At 46.3% G+C, this 24,716-nt stretch overlaps 11 protein-coding genes across 11 annotated transcripts; 5 read left to right on the top strand and 6 right to left on the bottom strand.

Annotated features, from left to right (window-relative positions):
* Positions 1-135: 135 nt before the first annotated feature.
* FOBCDRAFT_252117 (amino acid permease-domain-containing protein) lies at positions 136-3,613 on the bottom strand (the record flags this gene model as incomplete). The annotated part of the gene is made up of 5 exons (XM_031188943.3): positions 3,270-3,613; positions 2,046-3,224; positions 1,753-1,997; positions 274-1,286; positions 136-200 (listed from the first exon to the last, which is right to left on the bottom strand). Exons 1-5 carry the CDS (start codon positions 3,561-3,563, stop codon positions 136-138), a joined length of 2,796 nt encoding a protein of 931 aa, XP_031036208.3. The 5' UTR covers positions 3,564-3,613.
* A 2,987-nt stretch (positions 3,614-6,600) lies between these two features.
* Positions 6,601-6,912, top strand: FOBCDRAFT_263035 (uncharacterized protein; the record flags this gene model as incomplete). Its single annotated transcript, XM_031188944.3, has 1 exon — positions 6,601-6,912. The coding sequence occupies one exon, from the start codon at positions 6,601-6,603 to the stop codon at positions 6,910-6,912; it is 312 nt and encodes a 103-aa protein (XP_031036209.3).
* Positions 6,913-7,998: 1,086 nt separating this feature from the next.
* On the top strand, positions 7,999-8,688 carry FOBCDRAFT_165802 (thioredoxin-like protein). The gene is made up of 3 exons (XM_031188945.3): positions 7,999-8,122; positions 8,174-8,278; positions 8,335-8,688. Exons 1-3 carry the CDS (start codon positions 8,100-8,102, stop codon positions 8,522-8,524), a joined length of 318 nt encoding a protein of 105 aa, XP_031036210.2. The 5' UTR covers positions 7,999-8,099; the 3' UTR covers positions 8,525-8,688.
* On the bottom strand, positions 8,589-9,177 carry FOBCDRAFT_187349 (thioredoxin-like protein; the record flags this gene model as incomplete). The annotated part of the gene is made up of 3 exons (XM_059608656.1): positions 9,090-9,177; positions 8,917-9,021; positions 8,589-8,859 (listed from the first exon to the last, which is right to left on the bottom strand). The coding sequence occupies exons 1-3, from the start codon at positions 9,110-9,112 to the stop codon at positions 8,589-8,591; spliced, it is 399 nt and encodes a 132-aa protein (XP_059467745.1). The 5' UTR covers positions 9,113-9,177.
* Positions 9,178-9,754: 577 nt separating this feature from the next.
* FOBCDRAFT_187347 (cytochrome P450) lies at positions 9,755-11,413 on the bottom strand (the record flags this gene model as incomplete). Its single annotated transcript, XM_054706458.2, has 4 exons — positions 9,755-9,874; positions 9,923-10,243; positions 10,294-10,527; positions 10,577-11,413. The coding sequence occupies 4 exons, from the start codon at positions 11,411-11,413 to the stop codon at positions 9,755-9,757; spliced, it is 1,512 nt and encodes a 503-aa protein (XP_054562433.2).
* A 481-nt stretch (positions 11,414-11,894) lies between these two features.
* Positions 11,895-13,330, top strand: FOBCDRAFT_228941 (FAD dependent oxidoreductase). The gene has a single exon (XM_031188949.3). The coding sequence runs from the start codon at positions 12,069-12,071 to the stop codon at positions 13,200-13,202; it is 1,134 nt and encodes a 377-aa protein (XP_031036214.2). The 5' UTR covers positions 11,895-12,068; the 3' UTR covers positions 13,203-13,330.
* A 505-nt stretch (positions 13,331-13,835) lies between these two features.
* Positions 13,836-15,048, top strand: FOBCDRAFT_252114 (uncharacterized protein; the record flags this gene model as incomplete). The annotated part of the gene is made up of 2 exons (XM_031188950.3): positions 13,836-13,849; positions 13,962-15,048. 2 exons carry the CDS (start codon positions 13,836-13,838, stop codon positions 15,046-15,048), a joined length of 1,101 nt encoding a protein of 366 aa, XP_031036215.3.
* Positions 15,049-15,167: 119 nt separating this feature from the next.
* Positions 15,168-16,399, bottom strand: FOBCDRAFT_228940 (glycosyltransferase family 17-domain-containing protein). Its single transcript, XM_031188951.3, has one exon. It carries the CDS (start codon positions 16,336-16,338, stop codon positions 15,202-15,204), a length of 1,137 nt encoding a protein of 378 aa, XP_031036216.2. The 5' UTR covers positions 16,339-16,399; the 3' UTR covers positions 15,168-15,201.
* Positions 16,400-17,855: 1,456 nt separating this feature from the next.
* FOBCDRAFT_321790 (uncharacterized protein) lies at positions 17,856-18,534 on the top strand. The gene is made up of 2 exons (XM_031188952.3): positions 17,856-18,134; positions 18,186-18,534. Exons 1-2 carry the CDS (start codon positions 18,006-18,008, stop codon positions 18,357-18,359), a joined length of 303 nt encoding a protein of 100 aa, XP_031036217.1. The 5' UTR covers positions 17,856-18,005; the 3' UTR covers positions 18,360-18,534.
* A 394-nt stretch (positions 18,535-18,928) lies between these two features.
* Positions 18,929-19,793, bottom strand: FOBCDRAFT_277811 (uncharacterized protein; the record flags this gene model as incomplete). The annotated part of the gene is made up of 2 exons (XM_054706457.1): positions 18,929-19,218; positions 19,442-19,793. 2 exons carry the CDS (start codon positions 19,791-19,793, stop codon positions 18,929-18,931), a joined length of 642 nt encoding a protein of 213 aa, XP_054562432.1.
* A 2,872-nt stretch (positions 19,794-22,665) lies between these two features.
* On the bottom strand, positions 22,666-24,369 carry FOBCDRAFT_187337 (uncharacterized protein). Its single transcript, XM_031188955.3, has 2 exons — positions 23,321-24,369; positions 22,666-23,270 (listed from the first exon to the last, which is right to left on the bottom strand). Exons 1-2 carry the CDS (start codon positions 24,002-24,004, stop codon positions 22,920-22,922), a joined length of 1,035 nt encoding a protein of 344 aa, XP_031036220.1. The 5' UTR covers positions 24,005-24,369; the 3' UTR covers positions 22,666-22,919.
* Between the last annotated feature and the right edge of the window lie 347 nt (positions 24,370-24,716).

Genomic DNA, 24,716 nt, shown 5'->3' with positions numbered 1-24,716 from the left:
TCTTTTATTATTTAGAAAAGATATCCTAAACTTACCTAAGTCTTTTTATCATTTAGAAAAGAGGTCTTGAAGATTTCTTGCAGTTAGACTGGGAAGCATTTCATCAAACTGGCTCAATGAGCTAAATCTCACTGATCAGGGTGCCCACTTGCACTTGTAGAACAAGACATCCTGTTGAGAAATATGACATTTACTACTACCTGCACCATTATATTATGAATCATCCTCTATATTTGCAGGTGTATTGCTGTCAACAACGCCCACAGCGCTTACAAAAGTCGCCCCTCTCCCGCTCTTTCTTCATCTTTGCCATTCTCTTGGCAGCTCTGTCTTTTTGTTTTTGCTTCTTCAGCTCCTTATCCATCATTCTGAGAATCTCAGAGTCATCAGAGCTTGTGGTGCTTGTTTCGGTGTATACGCTATCTCGTCTCTGTATGGGGACTGTTTGAGGGAGGGGGCATGCTGGGACCTGGCCATGTCCTGAAATTTGAGCATGCCCTGGAAGTTGACCATGTCCTGGTGCCTGGCTATGTGCCGGAACTGGGTTGTGTAGTGGTACTGGATTGTATCCTTGATTTCCCGTTGGTAGTGCAGAAGAAGCATGGTGAAGCCCTGGAATTTGCTGTGGTATAGTGCGTTGTTGTGGCAAATGACTTTGCTGGTGAGCTGGTGGCTGCACAGACGGTATCCGTGTTTCTGAAGGTCCTGGAGCTCCCAAACCTAGCTCACTAATCCTTTGTTGCAAAAGCATTTCCTGTTCTGTACGTCTTTGTTGATCCTGGACTTCCGCCAGTCCCGGTTCAGCAACTTCCTGCCTCAGTCCTCTCTCAACTTCCTCTTTCTGCATAGTAATAACCTTTTCAATATTCTCCCCCGCCTCATCAATCATGCTGCTGACTTCCTCTCTCCTTGCATCGACCATCTCGTCATATTCCATATTCTTCAACTCAATGAGAAGTTCAGAGCTGTGAGTCAAAATGGACATCAGTTCATTGACGAGTTTTGCTTTATCGAGGATTGTCTTCAATATTTCTTTTGCGCTAGCATCTTCAGGAAGAGAGAGGTTCATGGTGCCCATATTGCGAAAGAATTCTAGTTGGATGGATAGTGCTTGGTAGGCTTGGTTGGTTAGGAAAGGAAATGTGTCGATTAGTGAGTCCCATGGGAAGTCAGAATATGACTGCGGGTCTGCGTTGTTCATGGTAGTGTCCATATTAGCTTGTAATTGAATCTCTTTGAGATTCGGAGCCGTGGTAGCAGTGCGATTGAGCTGAAAGGCCCAGTTCCTTTCAGGTTGGCTCAGTCCAGTTCAAGTGTAGGAAAAGTCTTGCGGAAAATCCGTGGCGGGTTAGGTAGATATATCGTTCTTTTAGAGGCATTGATTCAGAACTGTGGCCGGCCATGATGCTGTGAACAGTTTGCTGTGCTTATGAACAAATGGGTCAATTCGTCAGTAGTTAGTGAACGTGATGAGATAAGATGGTCCATCATCTACACAACAAAGGGACCGGATCAGGGTGGTGAAAGTGAACACAGCAAAATGGACGACAGACCGAAAACCGGCTGGTAAGAAATTGAATATACTTAGGCGAGGGACTAATCTAGGTCTTGGATGATTTCGCCAATATTTAGAAGCTTTCAAATCTGGCTTCAATATCGAAATCGTACGATTAAATATTCTCATAGTAATAAACTCTAAACTCTATAGTCTATCTATACCCATCAGACCTTTTAAACTAGAACAAAGTATACCTCAATCGCTTCCACCAGGGAAACGTAGCGAGCTCTGTCCTCCAAGCATTGATAGCCTCCCAATCATGTTCACGTCGGCCCGTATCGATATCAATCTTCTCAATGCTGATCCAACTTGTCCTCTTCCAGAGATATCCTCCAGCCCAGAAAGCCAGCACAATAGGGAGTCCAAGATATTGCATGAAGAAATCCTCAACAGTACCCATTCCGGACTCGCCAACAGGGGCGACAATGGCCACGTAGAACTGAGAAATATTAGCCGATGTTCTGAAGAATGAAGATTTGGGCCTTACCTGAGCAATGAGAATGACAACAACAAAGATCAACCCCAACCATGATCCCCAAACGCCACCAATAGCCTTGAACGGGATTTCATCGAGCGTATGTCCATTATACTTCCACGCCGCTCTAAATCGAATATGCGCAAGACAGATCGATCCCCAGCAAACAAGCATGGCCAATCCCGACAAAGCCAAAAGCCAGTCAAAAATAACAGGACCAGCTGCATCAAGGTTCAAGAAAGCAAGGCATCCAAAAGCAATGATGAATCCAACAGACGGTAAAGGTCGACCCGCTCGATCAACCCAAGTAAAGATCTTTGGCGCAAAACCCTGCTGCGCAAGGGCAAGAAGTGTGCGCGATCCGCCATACACTGAGGCGATGCCGAGGGATAAGACGGATGAGAGGATGACGGCGTTCATGTAGTGATCGAGACCCTTGAGGCCGGAATATTTTCCAACAAGAACGAATGGCGAAGCTGCGCTGTTGGAGTAAGAACTCGAGCTGAGAAGATTCTCATCATTGCAGCTGATCAACAATCCAACGAACAGCAGCGCAACAATGTAAAACAAGCAGATTCTCCAAAAGACCTGCTTGATAGCTGCAGGAACCGAAGCAGTAGGATTTCGAGACTCAGCAGCTGCCAAACCCACAAGTTCCGAGCCCGCAAATGAAAACGCCGCTGTTACGAAAACAGAGCAAAATCCCTTAAATCCGTTCTTGAAAGCACCAGGGTCATGCCATAGCTTAAAGCCCTGATACGTATCGTAGCTCCCACTCGACGGACCCCCGCCACAAACCAGCACCAGTGCGATTATCATAAAGATAGAAATCGATGTGAGTTTGAAGCACGCCGCCCAGAATTCCTCCTCGGCGTATCCCAACGTGCCGAACATGTTGAGGATGGTAATAGCAGCGAGAAACACGGCGATCCAGACTCCGGGGGAGATGTCAGGAGACCAGTACTGGATAGTAATAGCGCAGACGGTGAGTTCGAGAGGAAGTGTAGCAGCCCACTGAAGAGTGTAGTTCCACGCCATGGCGAAACCAAAAGACGGGTCGATGAAACGAGCCGCATACGTGTAAAAACCGCCAGAGATGGGATACATGACGGCTAGTTCACCCATTGCGTAGACAACATTGAAAACCATGACTCCAACGAGGAAGAAGTCGATAAACAACGTAGCAGGGCCCTGCAGACATCAGTATAAACTCAATTGGGTGAAGGGCTCACTTACACCTTTACTCAAAGCCGAACCAGACCCAACGAAGAACCCAGCACCAATCGATCCTCCAATAGCAACCATCTGAAGATGTCTCGGCTTCATCTTGCGATCCAATTCCACAAGCCCAAGTCCATAATGCTTCCTCGTAAAAGACTTAGCGTTCAATCCCGTCCTCGTCATGAAATCATCCTGCTCATATTCTTCACCCGTTGCAGTGAAGGTTTCTTTCGTAGGAGCGTTTTCATCAGCCATTACGCCTTTTTCCCCAACGACGGGAGAATCAGATATGACTTTTTCAACAGCCATGATAGCCAAATTCAACGAATCACCTAAAAAACGGAAAAGAGTGAGGAATTAAAGAAGAAAGAAAAAAGTTCTTGCTAAATGGCCCCATTATAAAAAAGATCAGAGGCCCCATAGTAACAACGCTATTAGGCCCACACATGGCATGGTCATGACTCTGGATGCAAAATTTTCATTAATCGCAATTGAATCTCCACGATCTAAGGAGGAGTTTTGGTTACTACTCCAGATATTGAATTGGTTATTTACGTAAATCTCCATGGGGAAGGGGTTGGTATTGATAATGAGGGTATCTACTCCAAGAGATTTGGAGGGTTTGCGTCTCCACATTGAAAAGTTGGAGAAAATTGTCTACAGGACTTTAAAACATAAAGAATCTAAGATATCGTGATAAGTAACAGTAGAGATTATGACTCTAGTGTTTCTGAAAACATGTTAATTCACGAGAAACAGGGATTTTTCAATCATTCAATGAGTCAAGTTGAGTGGTTCGACCAATTTGCCACTGTCTAATACCGAGGTCAAATTCTCATAGCAGCAATGTCGATATCGAGATTTTCGTTTATCAAAAGCCTCATGCAACTTAACTGATGAACTGATTCGACGATCAATCAAGATCTATCTTATTACGTTACTCCCAAGTCTAATAAACCCACTCTGTAAAGCTTCAAGTCAGAGACATCCTTGTCTCTATAACGTAAAAAGGTTGCGGCTCAGCGGATCGTGGTGGAGCCATGATCGGAGCCGATGGACGGTCACTTATTCCCGAATTGCCTCCATCACCCGCTAGAGTAGGGTTGCTACCAAATTTTGAAATAAACAGAATAACGAACAGATAAACCAGCAACAACAAGAATGGAGGCAATAAAGGCAATTAGATATCTCATCCGATTGCCTTCTAAGTGAATTACACTAGAAAATGCCCTATTGCAGAACATCGCTAGCTCTTATTCCCTTGCATCGAAATGTTATCGGCGAGACTAGCTATGCTGTCGAGTTGAAGGAGACAGCGCGGAGCAGATTCTGGTAGATATGGACCGCGTCAACTCCCCAAAGCTGATACATGGCCTACAGAAAATAGTTACGAAGTAACCTCTATCTGTACTGTGCACTGAAGGTTTGGACGAAGCCCTTGATTTCTTATGCTCCAAGAATTAGTCATTAAGCCCTTATCTAACATCTGCCGGACCATGAAGAGCAATCTCATCCACCTCAATAGGCAGTCCTCAATACAGCGACTGGCTCGGCTGGGCAGGCGATCTGGCACTATTCGCCCCTGCAGACACTTTCATCTACAACTACTATGGAAACTAGACGAAGCCCCTTTTGTGTAAAAGACTCGTGGTGGTCCGGTGCCGGAAGTTGTTCCTGATGTACTTTGACATCTTCATACTAGAAGGATGATTGGCCGGCTGGTGTATACGGTAATGTCATAGCTCTGACGACTTGGGATGTTTGGAAGGTATCGAGGGATAATATAATTTTGAAGACTCAGTATAAGACGATGATTGGTTCCCCAGATGGGATACCGTGTAATATGTTTGGTTGGACTAGCTTTCAGGACTCTAAGACATCAAATCGAGGGTCTTGACGAGAAAGGCGCTGGCGACGGGGTGATTGTCTGCGAGAGCCTTCTCGGGATACTCGGGAGGAACGTCTGGATACAGTCAATCTTGAAAAAGGGTTAGGACCATGAAAGCTAAGGCCTCAAAATTATGGGGACAGAGAAACCTTACACCGAGTTGACAGTGGGCAAAGCGAAGGCTACATGATGTCCTACCATGAGTTTGGGGCAATTGGGCACTTCATCATGGAGAGTATAGCAGGGATAGAGTGCATTGAGTGAGGGTGGAGTAGATCTTGTGTGTAGCTTGAGACGATGGCGGATGCTATCATGTGTGTAAAGGCCGAACATTTGACTCTCTATGAGTTGGTCTCTTGCTTGTGGAAGTTGAAGTCTTTGGATGACGAGGTTGAGCCTTTCACTATAATTTTAGTGTTCCCTGCTATGACACATATTGAAGTCGTACTTCCGTAAGGGGGTGGCCAACGGAGGTATTCTGGACAAAGTGGAGCGGGATAATGGACTATCCATTCCAGGTTGAGTAAGAGGATAGAGGGATCCATTAAGCCAATGCCGAGCCAAGTTCTTTAAGTTCGGTCAATATCGAGGTAGATGCGAGCTAGCAAATGAGAGGTGAGAAATAAGAAACTGAATTCTTTACCCTGATTATGTTAGCGTTTTACGCGGAACATACGCGAACTTGACTTCCTAAATTTATTTCCAGACCATTCTCGCATTGGATCATGTAGGTTCGTGTTTAAGGGATGAATCCGATTGGAGCGCGTCCCTCAATCACAGCAAGCGAGTACACATGGCTTTGTGACTGGTTAATGACCTATATCGCGAGTCATGATATCTCTTCAACGGGAACTTCGCATCGGATCATCTGCGAGCTCCCCAAGCGAGAATCCGCGGAACCGGTCACATATTACTATATGTAAAACCTTATTTTGACCGCTAGTATTTTAGTTTGAGACTTTATGGGGTATTCTGTGAATAGACGAGTGCAGAGTTTTCGGCAGTTGTATAAGTAGTTCGACCCCTGATTTGCCAAGAAACCAAAGTCCGATTTACCGATCACAACTATGAGAATGTGTGCAATTATAGGAAATGTTTTCTTGGCGATGTTTCTTGGCATCACTATGAGAGATTCGAACACTAGTAAGACCTCGTATTCGGGTCATGAGTTTCCGGAGTCCTGGCAAGTCCGGAGTAGTTACGCCTATTGAGAATTACTGGAGACCATGAGATCGATGATCTTTCGAGTTGACGTACTGAGAATAGGGATTGTTGAGCTGTAATTTTGGGTATAAATATGTGCTTGGGTCTCTTCGAGAAGCAAACCATCCATATCACAACTCTCAGCATCACAAACCCCAAGCTTCAGTCGAACAGCCCATCAAATAAGGTATATACCTAATCCTCAAAGTTTCTCACAAAGCCTAACTCTTACAGCACCTAAATTTTTCCATCAAAATGAAGGTCTCAATCCTCGGTCTCCTCACCCTCTCAGCATTCGCTTCCGCATGCGCCAGCTATGAAAGCTGCCACTGCTACGACAGCAACGGCGTTCCCAACAACGGCGCCACCCAGACCGTTTGCGATCACTTCAAGGGTGGAATGGAGCCCAACACGCGAGAGTACGGTGCGAATACCCAGTACAAGGAGTGCAACGTCAAGACTTTTGGTGGCGGTGCTTCGAGCTTCGATAACTGTGACTGGAGACGCAGATGTCAGAATGCTGGCGCCACTGGTGCTGATTCTTCTTGCCGGAGCAAGTTTCCTTAGGTGTATCGCGAGAAATGGAAGCTTGAGTCGTTGTATGGAGTTCCAATAACATTGGTTTAAGCTCGGCCGACTTGAAGTGGGTTCTACTGTTTATACTTAAGATTTATGACCACAAGTACGAAATTGTATATGTTTCCAAGAAGGCGTCTCATAAATCCTGGACAACATGGTACAGGACATTCTGATGTAAGCCTGATATTTTCGGTGCACCGATCTAGTGAGTTGAAATAAGGGTGACATGCCAAAGTTTTGAGTATGTAGAAGTGATCGGTAAACAAACCAGCATATGCTTCGGTTTTGATTAGTAATTATTTAGTAGTCAATCAGGTATCGCCAATAGTAGCTTGTAAGCCCATCTTCCTAATCTTGGCCAGGTATACTAGACAACCATCCTGCAATCCACTGATGAGGCTCGCTGAAGCCAATCAATCTGACAACGAACGAGACATGCATACCACGAGGGATAGTGTTTGCCTTGTGATTTGTTAGCCTGCTGAGGTCATGTTTTGCATGTGAGGCACGGCACGCGCAGTGATGAAATACGAGCTTAGCATGGCAGAGTTGACATACATCATCAACGCAGCCTATAACCCTGAGGCTTTAGTAAATAGTTCGAGCCCCAGATAAGAATACATCCGAGGTAGTCTGTAAATTATGAAACCGACTAGTAATGAGCATCACTCTTATAGTCTGGCTTAGCACAATGTCTCACTAAACAGCTGACTGATCACCAACTCGGAACTCCCCGCTTCTAGGGACCACGCTAAAGGTCTGGAGATTAGCTTTCAGCCACAAACCGATCAGCTGCAAATAGCTCCAAATTTAGACGTCATAGCTAAATGCCTCAACAATTCATAAGATCGTCGTGCCAATTGGTCTCCCTAGCAATTCAGCTTCACAAAATTGCGGGGAACTCGCTGATGTTGCTCAGTAAATCTGACCACGTACGGACGCCACAATATACAGAATAGGAAATTGATTCGCCTAGTTTTCAAAAATGTCTCTGAATCCAAGGCAACGGAGACACGGAATATGCACGACGATGCAAGCCCGATGAGCCAATCAGACTATGACGCGTCCTGACGTGAGGGGAAACATGGCACAGTATATAACGCCCGAAACCCTCGAGGTTCTCAGACTTTCAAAGCTATCATATTCAGCAAACACCATTGCAAGACCATCTCAAAATGACAGTCCACGAAGTCAAGAAGTAAGTATTGTAATCTCTCAATCTTCAAAAGTCAAGCTAACCAGTGTACAGCCTCTCCGAGTTCAGGGATACCCTTGAAAAGAACACAGTCGTCCTTGTAGACTTCTGGGCCCCATGGTGCGGACCATGCCGATTCATCAGCCCCGTCGTAGAGAAGTAAGTCCCGCCGGTCAACGTGCATATGTACAACTTAGCTTACTCCTTACTACCAGGTTGTCGGAAGCAACTGAATCGATCTACTTTGTCAAGGTCAACGTTGACGAGGCTGAGGATATTTCTCAAGAGTACGGCATCCGAGCGATGCCTACCTTCATGCTCTTCAAGGATGGCGAGAAGGCTGATGAGGTTGTGGGAGCAGACCCTTCTAAGTTGGAGAAGCTTGTGCAACAGTACAAGAGCTAGATGCCATTTGGAATCAGTGTTTTATCTATGTTAGACAGAATATGGTTCGGCATAGTATTGATCATCACCTGAGCTGGAAACCGCAGAGACTTTGAACTTCATGTGACACAAAAGTTTGTTGCTTAACGGTATCCATGTCCCTCTCGACATGCTTCTTAAACAACTCCTCTATGGTCTTAAGGAATCCTGTATGGACCTCGTCACACTTCGTGCCATCCTTATACATCACGGTAATAGGCAATGTCTGGATACCCAGCTCGTTAGAAACCTCTCTAACCGCATCAATGTCTAATTTGCAGAAGTAGACTGATGAGTATCTCGATGAATCAGAGTGTCTGTCAATTTCGTCAGGCTAGTCTATAGATGCCAAAACCTGAGTACTTTGATCTTACCTTTCGATGACGGGACTTATCAATCGACAAGGCCCGCTCCATGTAGCCCAGAAGTCAACAAGGACTAATGGATGCTTCTCAAGGGCGTCTTTGAACTCCTCCATTCTTTATATGTGTGAGTGTTTGGCTATGATATGGATATTGATGAGAGAAAGTACGAAGGGTTGACTTACGAATGGATCTCGTGGACGACCATCTTGACCTTCTTTTGTTTAACGTGATATCTGGTAATGCTTCAATACTACCTATGCGTAGTGTTGGCCAGCATTGGTTTATCAGCTTTCTGAAGCGAGATTCCATGCTGATTTATATTTCAACATTGAACACGAGTGTGAAACCTCGGGTTAAGAAGCCACGTAATGGTCACACCATAGCTCTTGTACTGTACATGTTTCCTAACTGTAATACCTCGGTCAATATTGAAAGACCCTGTGACTATTGTGTAACTTTATTATGGTCGCATAAAGAGCCTCAACATTGCCAAGGGTCATGGGATTAGCCCGTTCTTTTGCACACATACACCATGAATTTGAGCCACGAGGTACGGCAATCATGAAAGGGGAGTAGAGATACGGTTGGGTTGAGAAGGGCACGGAGGCCGTTGTAGAAGGATAACTTAGGGATGAAAAGCTCGTCTTGCAGGGAATTACAGCCCTAGGTTTTTTTATTTCGGCAGTAACAAGTATCGTCTTAGATCTATGGCCGAGAACTTACAATCACTATACAGAGTTTAGTGTGCTTTCGAGACTACTGAGACGACGCAGTTGTAGCAGTATGACATTGTAATTCAACTGATTTTATATAGACTGAATGAAGCAGTCTTTCTGAGTCGCCTTCGCTATTTGTGATCTGCTTCAGTGACCCTGAGTATCAGACTTTGGTCATGGAACACCATATAACTCTCCGACTTCATCGCCACTTCAGGCTCAACGAGCTGAAAATCAAAAACCCGAAGGAGCTAAATTCTGTTAGCAAGATCAACCACAATGAGAATTCAATTACGTACCTCAAAAATAACCTTGTTCAGTTCCATGAACGCAATAGGCTTTCCAGCACACATCCATCGTCCGTAACCAAACACAATCTCGACATCCCGCTTCATCTGAGCACTGGTCTCTTTATCGACTTCGAGATATCTCTCTGGTCGAAAGACTTGTGGATCAGGTCCGAAGAGTGCTTCGGAGCGTAGCAGGGAGGATGCATTGATGCCGATTGATGTACCAGCTGGGATATACTTTCCATGCATTGTTTCTCCGCCGGCTGGAACGTCTTTGAAGAACATTCCCAATGTAGCTGGACGAATTCGGATGCCTTCGTAGATTACTGCCTGTTTGGTCCAAGTTAGCATGTTTATATGTAGTTCAAGGCCTAGCGAACCTGGAGGTAAGGTAATTGCCGAGACTCGACATCTGTGATTGGGCTCGAAGCTCGACCTTCAGATATCGCCTCCGTGATCTCCTGTCTAAGGCGCTGATATATGTGAGGCGAGGCGACAATGTAGAGAAGAATAACCCGTATCACCGTGGCAGTGGTTTCTGATCCTGCTACGAACATGAATAAAGATTCAGCCTGGCACTCCTCCAGTCTTAAACCATGTCTCTTGAACGAGCCCTTTTGCCAAGTAAGTATACGATTTCCGTACGGCACAAGAAAAACCCACCAGCATATCATGCTGCTCATCGGCTTCAGGAGCATATCGCTCGCGAACAATGGTATTCGCGACCTTCATCAGCGGGCCAATCCCCTTGGTATCATTCTCAGTCGGCCCAAACAGCTTCAGAAACATAGGCGAAAAGATCAAGTTTCTCAGCCATGGAATATCTGTTGCAAGAGTCATGACCAACATATGTTCATTGAGCGCCTTGACGATCCCGTGAAAGTCAGAGTCGGCTTTGAGATAGCCGAATTCTTGGCCAAGAGACAGATTGGATATGACATCGAGTGCAAAAAGGCGTGTTACTCTGGTTCCTTCCATCGGACGATAATCTCCTTGGGCAGACGTGTATTTCTCCTTGATTAACTGAATCAAACTGCCGACCTGTTTGTTGACTACGGCTTCGAGATTGGGAGCATCGCGTCCACCGTACGCTGGAGATAGCTTCGCCTTGACCCGATCGTGTTGGGCTGGGTCTGTTATCTGGAACATGGGGTCGTGATACGGATTGAATTTGCCGCCGAGATACCAATTTCCTTTGGTATACGTATTTCGAGTACTTGAGACTTTTCGAATCAAGTCTGGATCATCGACCAGGACCTCATTTGGACCAACTCTGACAATGGGTCCATAGCTTCGATTGAGGTTGACCAAGTGATCATGCTGTGTGCCGGTGATGGTGATGTAAGCTACCCATAGGTATGATAATTTTCCGAAGAAAGGACCCGGTATATGTCGAAGACGATACCAAGAGATAGCCGAAGATAGAAGAAGCCAAGTAAAGAGAGCAACAATAAAGTACGGAAGCCATGTGAGGCCCCTTTCAAAGAATGGTGAAGCCATGCTGGTCTGCTCAAGATCTAAACAACAACAAACAAACAAAACAAACAGAACTGATCAGGAATATATAAAAAAATCATCTCAATCCCATTTTACTTTTGCTATCGGGCATATGAGATGGCCGTCTTGGCAATCGCAGCTGAAAAAGAAAAAGACATGGTTGGTAAATTTACGACGACTGTGTAACCCCAATCAAAGACATGCAGCATGATTACGTGGTTTTCCTTGATTAAAGGGTCAGAAACAAGCCACGGGACATGTGAGATGATATCAATGTCTTGGAAAAAGGAAACACGTCGAGATACGGCGTTTCGTTATCCTCCATAATTGGTGGACGTTGTTGAAGGTTGCTTAAAGCGCATCGTCGGGTTACCTAACATGAAGGATTAGACTAGACTGAATTAACCAATCAGAATAGCTTGGATGGACCTTCAAATCTATCGCGAAGCAGCGCACGTCATCAGAGTTTGTGACTGCTCAATAACGACCACTTCCTTTTAAAGAAGGTTGCTTTACATAACCGAGTTGTTTCCATAATTTATGCAACATTATCATCCTACAGCCGAAGCACATCATATCTTCATTTCGGGCTCAAGAAGAACGCCCGGCAAAGGCGGGGTTGATACGACGTTGAAATATCAAGACATATAAACTCAACATGTCCGACGGTCGCTATGGCTCTCAAAGTGAGAATAAAAAGCCTCAAGTGTACAACATGAGCGTCGCAAACTCCAACGTTGTCGTGGTTGGCGGCGGTATTGTCGGTGCCTCTATCGCTTGGCATCTCTCCTCCGAGACAAACGTGACCATCATCGCGGAAGATATCGGAGGAGTAGCTACTCCCAATTCATTCGCTTGGCTGAATGCTGCTTCATCGGATAAGAAGTTCTACTACGACTTTCGACTTAGGTCTCTTGAGCACTGGAGAGAGATTGAGAAAGCTGTTGAGAACTTACCCATTCATTGGGGAGGTACTACAAGCTGGGATAAATCGCCCCGAGAACTTGAGGAGGAGCAGAAGAACCTGACTGCTTGGGGATATGATGTTATCCGTGTTGACAAGACGGAGATATCGAAGCGAGAACCTCGTATTGAAGAGACGAAGCTTCCAGAATGGGGTCTTGGTTACGATCAAGAGGGAGCTCTGGAAGCTGAAAAGGCTGCTGAGTTACTGATCAACCTAGCAAAAGACAGCGGAGCCAAGGTTCTCGAGACCAAGGTTAAAGGCTTCACAAAGACCGATGGCCATATCAGCGGCGTTACTCTCTCCTCCGGCGAAACTATCCCTGCAGACCATGTCGTCGTAGCCGCAGGCCTCGGAAGCGTCTCCCTGCTCGCATCGCAAAACATTCATCTCCCACTCAAAAGCACAGCAGGTCTTCTCGTCAACACAAAACCGACCCCCAAGAAACTAATCAACGGTGTAATCAACGCTCCCGAACTACACATACGTCAAACACTCGACGGAGCCTTACTTTTCGGTTCAAGCTACGCTGGAGGCGACCTAGGCGACGATCCAGAAAAGACGGCACGTGAGCTCTTCGCCAAACTTCAAAAGTCAGTCATCGGCGGAGAAGAGCTTGAGTTCAGCCACTACACTATCGGACATAGAGTTTTGCCAGAAGATGGGCTACCGATTCTTGGAGAGACGGGGTTGGATGGGCTTAGTGTTGCTGTGATGCATTCTGGGGTGACGAATGGGGCTCTTGTTGGGAAGTTGTTGAGCAGGCAGATTCTCACTGGGGAGACGGATCCTATACTGGAGAATTTCCGACTAGATCGTTTTGCATAAATCTACCTTATTGACTAGAGGATAATCAACGTCTTGTCAATCAAAGTCCTCTCGCAGAAGTTGCATTATTTCGAAAGGACGACGATCATACTTAGGAAAAACTAGAACTAATGTTCGTATTGTACTGACTTTATTACGATCTGTTGCTTTCAGTGCTGACGAACTACTCGCCGGGTGGAAATGGCTATCTATGGCACTACAGGGAGATAGAAAACCTGGGACCTTTATCCTAAGTATTAAAGGACTTATATGTATTTAGCATAATTTGATGTAAACTTAATAAGTCTTAGATTGGATTATTTTAGCACCTTCATCTAATATTCGAAGTTCTACTGCTCTCTGGGCCAATTAATTGATGTGAAAATATTGCCTTCCTTCTCGTGATCGGCCTGGATGTTTTCAGCTCTGAAATAAAGATGGCGGAGCAGTTGAGAAGCTTATGACTGCACGAAGGGCCAGCATCATGACTTTTTCTAATGATGAAGATTGCTCTTTCTCACCAAGGCAGCACGACTGCCAGCCCTAGCTTACCTCCGTATTTTGATTTGGATGTTTTGGTAATTTTCATTCTACATTATCATCACCGAAACGGCTATAATTTCTTCTTGGTCACAACTCTCAGAACTATTCAGCATGGCTCAATTTGCGTAAGTTATTGAACCACCCGAAAGCTCCTTCTGACCGATCCTCTGCATCAAGAGCAGCCTATACCCCACCATACCATACTCTCTGTCAAGTAACCCTACAAATTGTTGAAAGACTTGACGAGCAGATTCCATCTAGAAGAACAACCATGACCGTCGATGTTCTAGATACCTTCCTTGGCGCCACATCGCCTGTGAAGCTCGTACAATTCATGACCGATTCGGGAAGCACTCAGGAAGCAGTGCTTAAACTTTACGACCGGCGTTACGGTGGGCATATTCGTCAATTTTATGGTACAGCCACAGTCCCTTCGCGAGCATCAGAAGATGCCTATCACTTATTCGTACGTCAAGGGAGAATGCGCGTCTTTTCCCAAGTCTTGGGACAAACCTACAAAAGTGCTCCCGTCAGACCTCGTGCGGTCGATTTCTATATCAACCAACAGGACCTCAGTATCATGCCTGATGGCATGGCAAGATTTGAAGCTGCTACTTGGTACGAGTATGACCAGCGCCTCAAGACCGAGTTTAGGGCTTACAAACAGCTCGAACCAATGCAGGGAAATGAGATACCTCGCCTATACGCACATGTGCGTATTCCATTATCTGTTGTCGACCCAGACGTAGAAGGCGTGGGCACGGAATCGGAAGAATTCTTATGTGTTCATGGCCTTCTTCTGCAATATATTCCTGGCCTCAGACTCAGCCACTTGCCTACACCCGGGTTGGCCCAAATAATAGACAAGCCGGTGCACGACGCATTGGCGGAGCTAGCTCAACGCGCCGTCGATGCGATGTATGAGATCAACAAGTTCGGCATTCTTCTCAAGACGAACAGCAACGATGTTATATTGCAGCAAAGAAACAACGTCGCAGTCGACAGTCCCGAAAGGCCCTATATCATCGATTTCGCCGAGGCTGTGTTTAAAGAGGACTTGGTCGAGATTTGGATCAAGCAACGTGAAACAAATGACTTGGTAGCTACAAAAGATCCCCCTTGGCATATGGACATCGAATACTGGGTAGAGGCAAAGAGGAACAGCAACCCTGAAGCGCTTGCTCAAGACTTCAACATGTATCTTCTTCGGGTTGGAATCTCCGAAGTGCAATGTAAGACTCCTGATTATCAGGAGATCATTGCCCAACTCAGGCTTCGGTTTCAGAACGGGGAGCTTGAAAGCATTCAGACTCAAGGTGATTGAGAGGATGAAGCTGAGTTGCGAGGAAAGATGGAATCAGGTGTTAAAGCCTTGAAGGTACTTGAGGCACTTACCTGGTGCACCGGGCCCGAGTCCCTTTCTAGTCACAGTACATAGACATGTTTCAACAAGGGTATTGCGTATAACCATTGTTTGTCAAGTAGTATACTGTCTCTTTTCTTTTCCATTGTAATCTACAAATCCTGCTGACAGCCCATCCCGACTGATCATGTAGCCGAACCTCTTTGGCTCCTCAAGCACCAGTGGCGGCATGTCTTTATTATTCTCAATCCTCACAAACTGATCCTGTTCCCTCCCCCAAAGATCCTTACCTTCTCTCACTGCAGCAGCGATCTTGTCTTTGTCTCTATACTCTTCACGATTCATCCACCGATGAGAAAAGCTCGCCATCTTGTTGAGAAACTGGTCTATTGTCGGGAAACAGCTGCTGCAATGCCAACCGGAGTTACTGAGCACACCCCTCTCGAGGAAGCGAAACGGACGGAAGCCTCCATCTCCATTACGAAGATTGGTGGGTTTGAGGGTTTGGTGTCCTTGGTAATAGGTCGCTTGGGGGTGCTGCCATTCTGGGCCGGTATGCAGAAATTGGAATGAATAGTAGTAGAATTTGGAAGAGAGTGTTAGGCGGCGAGGGAATTTGCAATATCGGAGGACGAGGAGGGTTTGTGGTCGGGGGATCTCATCGACGTCGGCCACGATGAGAACGTCTCCCTTGTTTGGAGCTCTTGGTCCGACAAGACTGAGCATGACTTGGTCGAAGGGGGCGTCTCTTTGCAAGTCTTCGTAGTCCCAAGCACGATGCGGGTCGAAGCTTGATGGGAAAGTTAGTTCGTGATAGATTATCTTGTCATGATATCGACGAAATCTGTCCCAGTTCTCTTTGAGGATAAGGGGTTTCGAATTGGCTTGGAATGTCTTGGCTGACTCGACGATGATGAAGTAGTCGACGTAGTCGTATAATGCATTGAGGCGTATTTCAAGAAAGTCCAGCTCGTCGTTTATCATGAGCATATCGTAGACTTTGCGCTCGCTGGAGGGGCTTTTGGGTACGAAGGCTGAGTAGCCATAGGCGGAACAGAGATCATACGCAGCCCTGGAGGCATAGAGCTCTGGAGTCTTCCGGCCATCATCGGAAGTCGGGCTCAGAAGGTCTACCGTCTGTAGCGGCTCGGTAAATACTGCATGAGAACCGCGAAGAGGTCGGAACGTCCACCAGAGCAAGGAACAAATACCAATAACCAGAATACCTCTAGACACAGCTTTTGGTACCATGATTCTGACCTGAGCAAGAAAGATAGAGAGCGAAATGTGTCCAAGACAGATGGATTCTGACATGCCCCTTTGTTGCTGTTACCTAATCTGACTAAGGGCTGTTGGTCGCACACGGAAGTCGGCACCCATGGTTACATGTGATATCCTGCAACCAACAACATCTGATTACTACCTTATGATACAAGGAGTACATCCTGTATTGAGGGAGTTTTTATTGGTTAATGAAAAGTGAAACAAGGTAGCGCGCATAAGGGTACTTTTGTGCATCCTTTACGACGATCAACCAACTGCATAGCCACGGTATTTCTTTGACTAATGGGTTGTTCGTCCACGCGTGCCGGGGGAGACAAGAAAACTTAGGATCTCAATCCGAAAGGATAAAAACATTTAGGTAAGTTATTACAAGTTTAGGGGAGTCCTTTTATGAGTTTGTTCTGATATACTCTATCGAGGCCTGAAGCTTTCTTACTCCTTTAGGGTGTGGTCTGATCTAAATGGCGACCATTGACGAGTCCTGCAGTAAGAATGTGGGCAGATACAAGGTAGCGTCATGCCAGGTGATCGACCGGGCATATCCCGTCTTGGCCAGCGGGAGCTAAACAAGTGCCGATCCTAACCACAGAGCGAATCGGGGCTTTTTCTACGAGTAAGCATCAATGCAACAGCATCATTATATAGCGGGGGACGGAGTGACAACTGAAATTAGGTTACCAGTGCGCTTCATTAGAGGATACAGTCAGACAATCAAGTGAGGCCCGGGTGCCGGTCTTCAAAAGCTATGTCTGGAAGGGCAATCAAAAGGCCCCCAAGGATGTCTGACACAGGTACAGTCCGAGATACCCAATCGCCGATTGCCCCGGCGCAGGACCTTTTGTTATGCATATTCCTGGAGTGAGCCAGTGATAACTTTGTTAGCAGGGGTCTCAGCCCTGTCGCCGTTCAGCTTACCTGCGGCCCATACGAATGTAACTCTTCAGTAGGGATGCCGGAAGAGGGGCTGGCCGAGCGCTGGTCTCATCAGAGCAAATTCTTCGAATTTATAACGAAGTCGAAAAGGTCAACTTGGAGAGCGTGAGATCTTTCTTAGCTGACATGTGGGTGTCTTGAGCTTTAAGTGAGGCTAGTAGAGTCTCAAACAGCCCTATAACATTGATACTACTCGAGCGTGAACTGCAACGCTTAACAAAGGTTTCCATCCGCTTTGGAAGTGTGAACGAGCTATTCCCATGGCAATATAGTTACCCCCACTTAAAGAAATAAAACCGGGAGCCGTATGATGCTGTACTTCCACGGATCATCGGTGCTTAAAATCTGATGTACATCTGCTCAAGACGCGTTGAGGCTGACCAACACGAAGTAGCCCCCAGTCTTGAACATCAGATGCTTCTCAATGACGTTGTGAGATGAATCCTTCCTTATGGTCACAGCCAGGAATACCTCCAAGCATGATATGAGGAACAGAAATGAAAGATATACCTAATTTGAGAACTTCACTTGTCAGAAACAGCCTGCCGCCATGTGATTTCCAAGTGCCAATAATCTACATCATGGTGACAATCAATCTCCTCTTCAGTTATAAAAGCTCCCAGTAGTCTCAATTTTTCAATAGATTCCCACAAGCCTCTCACCTCTTCAGTAACCACTTCATCCAACCCAACACCCTCAAAATGAAGACTGTCTTCTTCAACATCGCCGCTCTGGCCCTCACCATCTCTGGCGTCTTTGCCAATCCCGCCCCTAACGGAATGGCAGTTGACATCTCCGAGCGCGACGGCGTTCTTGAAGTCCGCGAAGTTGTACGTTTCCTCCACCTTCTGAGAAAGTGAGTATGATATTGACTCGTAAAGCCCCGTGCCGAGGCTGGCATTCAGTGCAGAGAGTGTGTTCATCTTGGTGGTCGCTGCACTATTGGCGATGGAAGCTGCTATGCTTCTGAGCATGCTAGCTGTCGCTGGTGTGGCAATAACTGCAAGTCTCGATGTATTGGTGATGGACAGACTTGTGAGCAGTGGTGTCTCTAGGTCATCACAGACAGATTGGTAAAGACTTGGTCTTTACGCTCAATTTACAGACACGGACGAGTAGTGAGGCAAGGAGAACAGTATCAACACTCTTTCATTGTAACAGAAACTTGGAAACGGGCTAGCTAGCTAGCTTAGTACATTCGCTTTATCGAAGCTATTGTTACATATCTCATCACATTAGTCACTTATGATTCTGATATTCGACTTATAATACCTTCTTCCAATGGGTCAAAAGTCAAAAGTTCCGAGGTGCTTATAGGATACTTATGCAACTGCAATAGAATAATTATAACCCTATGCCTGACCTGGCTGAACGATACTGCAAACTAAGCCCTTCGATATTCTGGTGCTGCATGATTCTCGCTTCTGCCTGATATTCTTCTGACTCTGATCAAGCTCTTTTAAGACCTGATCGAGTCCAATGTCCTTTCCATCCGTCATAACAGGAACCATCTTTCCATCCCGTTTCCTGAAACAACCGTTTACCAAGACAGCCTCAATATCGCGGGCCTCACTGTACGTCACAATCGCTGCGACTGGTTCCTCCCTCGCTGATGCCCCAAATGCTAATGATTGATCTCTTGAGAACACCAAAATATCCGCTCGTTTACGAACGGCAATAGATCCTGCTGTGGCATATGATATCCATCAAACGAAAGGCCAACGTTGACACGACCGTTTCCAAAAGGATCTCTTTGGGCTAGGTCCTCAACATGTTTAATGAAAGGTTCGGAAATAGACATAGCATTCGGGACACATGATTCGGTGTCCCATTTCTTGAGGTTTAGAAATGTTTCTCCGTATGCGAATACCACTCGGATGCCGGAGTCTGAAAATGCATATATAGCGGACTCGGCTACTTCATGTTAGTATTGATAGAGTACTGAAGGGTTCATAGACATGCAGTGTTCGGGAGATGTGCAGCCGTGGCAATGGTCGAGCACGAATGTTGTTCCGGCGTCGATGGCTTCAAGACAACCAGCCAATTGGCCCCAGTATATATCTCGAGGGGTATAATTGAAAGACTGTAAAAGATCTAAAAGGTCAGCTACCTCTTTGGCAGTTGAATATGTACTGACCGTCCGAAAAGTACTCCAACCAGCAGTGGTCTGTACCATAACCTTTAAGCTGCGTCTGCCAAAGGTGATGGTGTGTGTTGATGAACCCCGGGCTAATTATCTTATTGGAGCAGTCGACAACTTCAGCATGCGGTGGAGGTTTGATAGATTTGCCGACTTCCTTGATAATGCCGTCTACTATCAAGATATCGGTGTTGTCAACGACTTGAACAGAATCTTGCTCCCCATGCTCTATGACCAAGCTATTCTGTAAAAGAATTGTCGTACTCTTTGCAGTCTGCGTTGACTGTCTTTTATTATGTCTCGATGGTTGTATTTGCTTCCAAAGCTGTGAAAGAAGTGATTGAGACATATTGATTGATGACTGAGCCTATAGAATAGCTGATTCTTTTCTACCAATTCTCCCCTTTCTTTAAATATCCAAGGCAATCAGTTAATTACCCCGTCCCCATTTTCACCATGGATTAAGCTGTGAGTGTAAAGTGATTGGCAAACCAGACATTTCGCCAACTGCTTACTGCCGAACTAGATCTAGGGTTGCATCAACCTTGGCAAACAGTATTATGAGATGATCTGTCAGCGGATGCAGCTATCTTCAAACGAGACGTGCGTTGCCAAGTTCGTGTTGGTTTAGCCAAGACGGGGTCTCGGTGCGTTGTACTTGGCGAAAGGCCGAGAATAGGCACGAGTGCCGATGTGTTTTTGCATGAGATGGGACTGTTTCATCGGGACTCGTGGTCAGCGAGTGCCGACTTCTCCCCACTTTGCTTCCCCAGATTTCATGTCGATCGAGAAGGATTCTGATGAACTGTGGATCTGTCTCGTCCTGAAATGTATCGCGTGTCCGCATTCTGACTTGGCAGTGAAAAATAAGAGGTTTGACTGAGGTTCTGTTGGTTCGGGATGTGGGGGTTCAAGTATTTAGGATCGGGTAGCTCTAATGACAACTTGGTTTATAAGAAGAGCGTTCTGGACGCTGAGAAAGATGTCATCTAGTTAGCAAGTCACTTCCACCTCCAGAGATCAATTTTGTCATGAAGGCCTTCGTTCTTCTTACTGTTGAAATGTCAACATCATGATCTTTGGAGGCTTGATCGCCGTACCTTCACTGTCCACTATCCCGTCGATCCACTTCCACAGCTCTGGTCTGCAATTGGCCCAGACGACAACAAACATCCAACAGGCACTGGAATCATAAATGCAACATCCAAGCTACAAAGAATTTATGAATGCTGCGAAACCTCCTGAGCAGTTGATTTATAGAAAGCATGAGATTTGGTAAATGCTATCCCGATAACCTTATTTGATTGAGTTTCTTGCCGTTGCATCATCTCAAGCAATATTACCTCCTACTGCACCATTTACGCAATGCAACTCTGATTCCGCAACTCTATTCGTGCGCCATTTAAGAGTTTTCCCGAAAGTTAAAATATATATTTACCCTGCAAGGATAAAATGTAGTTAATCACAGGACTCAAAAGACTTACTATGATGTGTTGGTGAGCATAGATCACCTTCGGAGAGTAAGAAAACTCAGACTCCAAAAGAGGATGCCAAAAATCATAGTCTAAAGGTCTCCTGAATATGGATTCAATTTCTCGAATGTATAATAAATTTACCTACATCCTTTTGCCAGTTAGGATAGATGGCAAAGGTCGTTTAGCCTCCTAGGTATGCCAAGTTTCTTTCAATGGCAATTTTGATGTAGTTAATTCTAGGATCATGCTGGCCTGTATCTGCGAAGCTGGAGTCGAAGCTGCTTGGATTGTTCAGTAGAACTTATGCAAACTTCTACCTACGCAATTGTCAGTGACAGTCCGATTTAAAATTATGAACACGTGCTTCACTGCCTAACACAGGCAAGGTACCTAGGTATGATCGTGTCACTGATTCATGTTGCACAAGATATAAGCGGGCCTGTCTGTCACTGTCTGGAGCAACTTGTGTTCAAACTTCCTCGCCTTTTCATCCCGCATCAAGCAAGCAAACTACGACATGCCATCTCCATCATCAAAAACACCGTTCGCAATGGATCACATCCCCAACGAGATCCTGAGCCATATCTTCAGCTATCTTCTTACTGAAAGAGAAAAGCATCGTCTGCGCGACGACTGGATTGATCATATCTTGCCCGTCCGCCTTGTCTGTCACCGATGAAATGATCTCGCGACCGCCCATCTCTTCCGAACAGTCACGCTCTAGCAGAGTGAGGACACGATCGAAGACGACTTTGATTCCTGGCATCAACTTCTAGAGACAGACTCTATCAGAAAAGCCGTGCGACGCGTAGCTATCGAACCCGCACCGTGGGATTGTGAGTTGGAAGATGGTAATGACATTCTATCTCGGCCGGATTCTTGATTTGAGGATGGCTATTGGCCTGAGTTCGCATCCGCTATCAACCGCATCTGCGACATTCCGAACCTCAATTCTCTCGTTTTGCGCTTCTCAATGTTTTGCCCTAGTGAAGAGTACGAGGCAGTCTTACAAGAGCCAGCAGAGACACGCCGGATAACACTTGAGCTTATATCAGAAGCACTGCGGGATCGTGAGTCCCATCCTGAGACCAGCACCATCCGAGAGCTAGTCTTGTCCAATCTTTAGGATACGCCACTGCCGAAAGATCTGACCCATAATTTGTTGCGACACATTGTGTTGTGCACCAGGATGATTTTGAATACTGGGGCGTCAACCTAAGTGGCTGGAAGAAACTGGCAGACAGCTACGAAGAAATGCATCACCTAAACCTTAGTTCCATGCTGAATACGCCACATTTTGGAGAAATCCGACCTGGTTGGTACATGAGTGACCTACGATGGTCAAACATGTTCGATCGCGTTCACCAATATTTGCCCCTGTTGCAGAACTTCACTTTCGAAGGGGCTGGCTGCGGAGCTTTCTTGGAACACTATTCAGGTTGCCCGGGCACTGACGGTATGGCTGGAAGGTATATCACCTAGGGTGATGGATTCTGGGCCACGATGTGGTATAGGCCCTTAAGGGAGCATTTGCGGAAACCAACTTGTTTTTTTGACGACGACATGCCAGGAACCTCAGTGGGTTTGTACACGCGTACTAAAGAAGCTGATCGACAGGCATCAGAGAAGCTGATGGAAGCGACACGCCAGCGACGTAATGGAAAACAGTGCGCTCTTGAGGGAAGGTCAATTGTAAGGCAACGTAGCTAGGGGAGACAAGAAAACTTGGGAGCTTTATCCTAGGTGATAAAAATGGCTAATTTAAAGCCCTCCTAAGTTATACCAAACTTGCCTAAGTCTTTTTGTCGCTTAGAGTAGAGGTCCTAAGTTTTCTTGCTCCCTGAGAGCTGAGGCGTGGAACAAGTTGGAGGAAATGTGATTCATTTCCATGTACGGTGTAGACTATGGTATCTATGACAAAACACAACGATCACCTCTCTTAACTGCTCTTAACTGCTCTCATCTTTCCAACATACGGACCAAGAAACATGGGCCAAGACTCAAGGATGCACAAGTGAAACCAAACGAGGAAAAGCCTCCAACCAGGGTGGCCCTAGTTCCCAATTATTGAGATCACATGCAATAGCCTCAAACTCGGGGCTTACGCAAACCTGACCACCTTCGACAGCCATCAAAGGACATCCAGGCGGCCATTTTAGTTGAAGAGACTCAAGGTATATCTTGACTGAATGCCTTGACTTGATACGTGGATTCGTACACAAAAAGTCTCGCAGGTCGGGCCAAGGGATGTAATCGATGCTCACAGGATGTGGATAGGTATTCTGAACCTCGGTAGGAAGCAGCCACGGCGGTACATCCTTGAGAGTCATAGGATCAGGATGTAAGCGCCACTACGCGAAGGATTAGTATGCAGGAGACTATAAGGTAAAGATAAACTTACTCTCATGAGACGATAGGCAAAGAAATAGACCCCAAACAAAGTCTCCACACTAGCCATCTCAAAACCCTTGAGAAACGAGGTCAGAAAACATGTGACTGCATTATCCCCGTAAGAGTGAAGCGTCATGTTAGGCAGCTCAGGGTTCCTCGGCAAGGACCTAGCGTGGAGCGGATCCTTGGGAAAAGCAGCATGGGTCTCGTAAAGTATCGCGAAACTCCGATACTCGAGACAATCCGCCTGCGAGTGATGTTGCACTCCGCATCGGCAATCGACATGCGACGGCGTGGGGAATAAACTCGACACCACCTCCGGAACCTCGGCAGGCGGGATATCGTGGTGGTCTGCCGCACATGGAGCAGCAGCTGGCGCTCGTCGCCCTGCGGGGAAGTCCGGGGTCTCAACGCTCGTGTCCATCTCATAAGCCTCGCCAGGGGGTTTCTGCGAAGATCTCTGTTGCAAAGCCACCAGATCAGCGCTCAACTGCGGAAGCGTCCGGAGCTGAGCGGAAACGGTGTCGAGGTTCTTTCTGATCTGTGCTATGTCTGCTTCCATCCGCTCCATACGTTGTTTGTGCTCCTGCCGGTTCTCTCTGTGCTTGACGCGATCTGCCAGTCGCTTCTGGCTCATTTGAGCCTCTGTGCGTACCCGTCGCTTGGACGAGCCGCTAGGTGGAGACGCGGACATGAGAGGTGAGTCGAGGTGGCTGAAATAGGGAGGTGGTAAAGTTATATAGTCTGGCTGTCAATATCGAAAGGGATATCCACTGTTTTGAACGAGGGTTTTGGCGATGCTTGAGTGAGGAAAACTCAACGGTGAAGAAAGAAAAAAAAAAGGGGAGACGCGTCCGACGTCGACCAGTTAAATAGACTTGAAACCTGGTTACGATAACCCCCGTGTCTTTTACTTGGCACTGAAGATGAAAGTGTCAGGATTGACACTAGGAGGTAAGGTAACTATGTCAGGTGTACATACACACGCACGTGTAGAGAGTAGGAAAGGGAACGGTAGCAAAAGCGAGCGTTGAATTTCTTTGCTTTGGATGTGCGAGTTTGGCTGCGACGGGAGGCGAAACGCGGGGTAGAGCGCCGAGATGAGCACCGGATTATTCCCTGTTGGGTTCTAGCGGCGCAGGGGGTTGCTAGGTCTGTTGGGGAGGAATTGTTGGCGGGCTGAGGATGTGATTGGCTGCAGGTTGTGAATGATTATCAGGAACTTGACTTTGACAGTTGACGGGTGATTTAAGCATAGATTGGGTTATCGGGTACCTGGGTTATGTATGTTTTGTCGCTTTAGGGAATTTAACCGGTTTGAAGGGAGTGGCAGTTGGATGGAGGAGGCGAGGGGCTAACCCAACAAAGTAGGAGAGATCTTGCATACCCTGGAGCTGCATGAGACT

Source organism: Fusarium oxysporum, chromosome VIII (assembly GCF_013085055.1).
Source record: "Fusarium oxysporum Fo47 chromosome VIII, complete sequence".
In the NCBI taxonomy this organism is placed as follows: domain Eukaryota; kingdom Fungi; phylum Ascomycota; class Sordariomycetes; order Hypocreales; family Nectriaceae; genus Fusarium; species Fusarium oxysporum.
Note: the sequence above shows the minus strand (reverse complement) of the source record. Positions and strands in the feature narration are given on the sequence as shown.

Bases quoted from the DNA above. Each gene is read 5' to 3' on its own strand.
- FOBCDRAFT_321790 (XM_031188952.3), top strand. From the start codon at position 18,006: ATGAAGACTGTCTTCTTCAACATCGCCGCTCTGGCCCTCACCATCTCT. The intron at 18,135-18,185 runs GTACGTTTCCTC...TGACTCGTAAAG, and splicing joins TTCTTGAAGTCCGCGAAGTT to CCCCGTGCCGAGGCTGGCAT.
- FOBCDRAFT_228940 (XM_031188951.3), bottom strand. From the start codon at position 16,338: ATGGTACCAAAAGCTGTGTCTAGAGGTATTCTGGTTATTGGTATTTGT.
- FOBCDRAFT_165802 (XM_031188945.3), top strand. From the start codon at position 8,100: ATGACAGTCCACGAAGTCAAGAA. The intron at 8,123-8,173 runs GTAAGTATTGTA...ACCAGTGTACAG, and splicing joins ACAGTCCACGAAGTCAAGAA to CCTCTCCGAGTTCAGGGATA. The intron at 8,279-8,334 runs GTAAGTCCCGCC...CCTTACTACCAG, and splicing joins ATCAGCCCCGTCGTAGAGAA to GTTGTCGGAAGCAACTGAAT.
- FOBCDRAFT_228941 (XM_031188949.3), top strand. From the start codon at position 12,069: ATGTCCGACGGTCGCTATGGCTCTCAAAGTGAGAATAAAAAGCCTCAA.
- FOBCDRAFT_187337 (XM_031188955.3), bottom strand. From the start codon at position 24,004: ATGTCCGCGTCTCCACCTAGCGGCTCGTCCAAGCGACGGGTACGCACA. The intron at 23,271-23,320 runs GTAAGTTTATCT...TCCTTCGCGTAG, and splicing joins TTGCCTATCGTCTCATGAGA to TGGCGCTTACATCCTGATCC.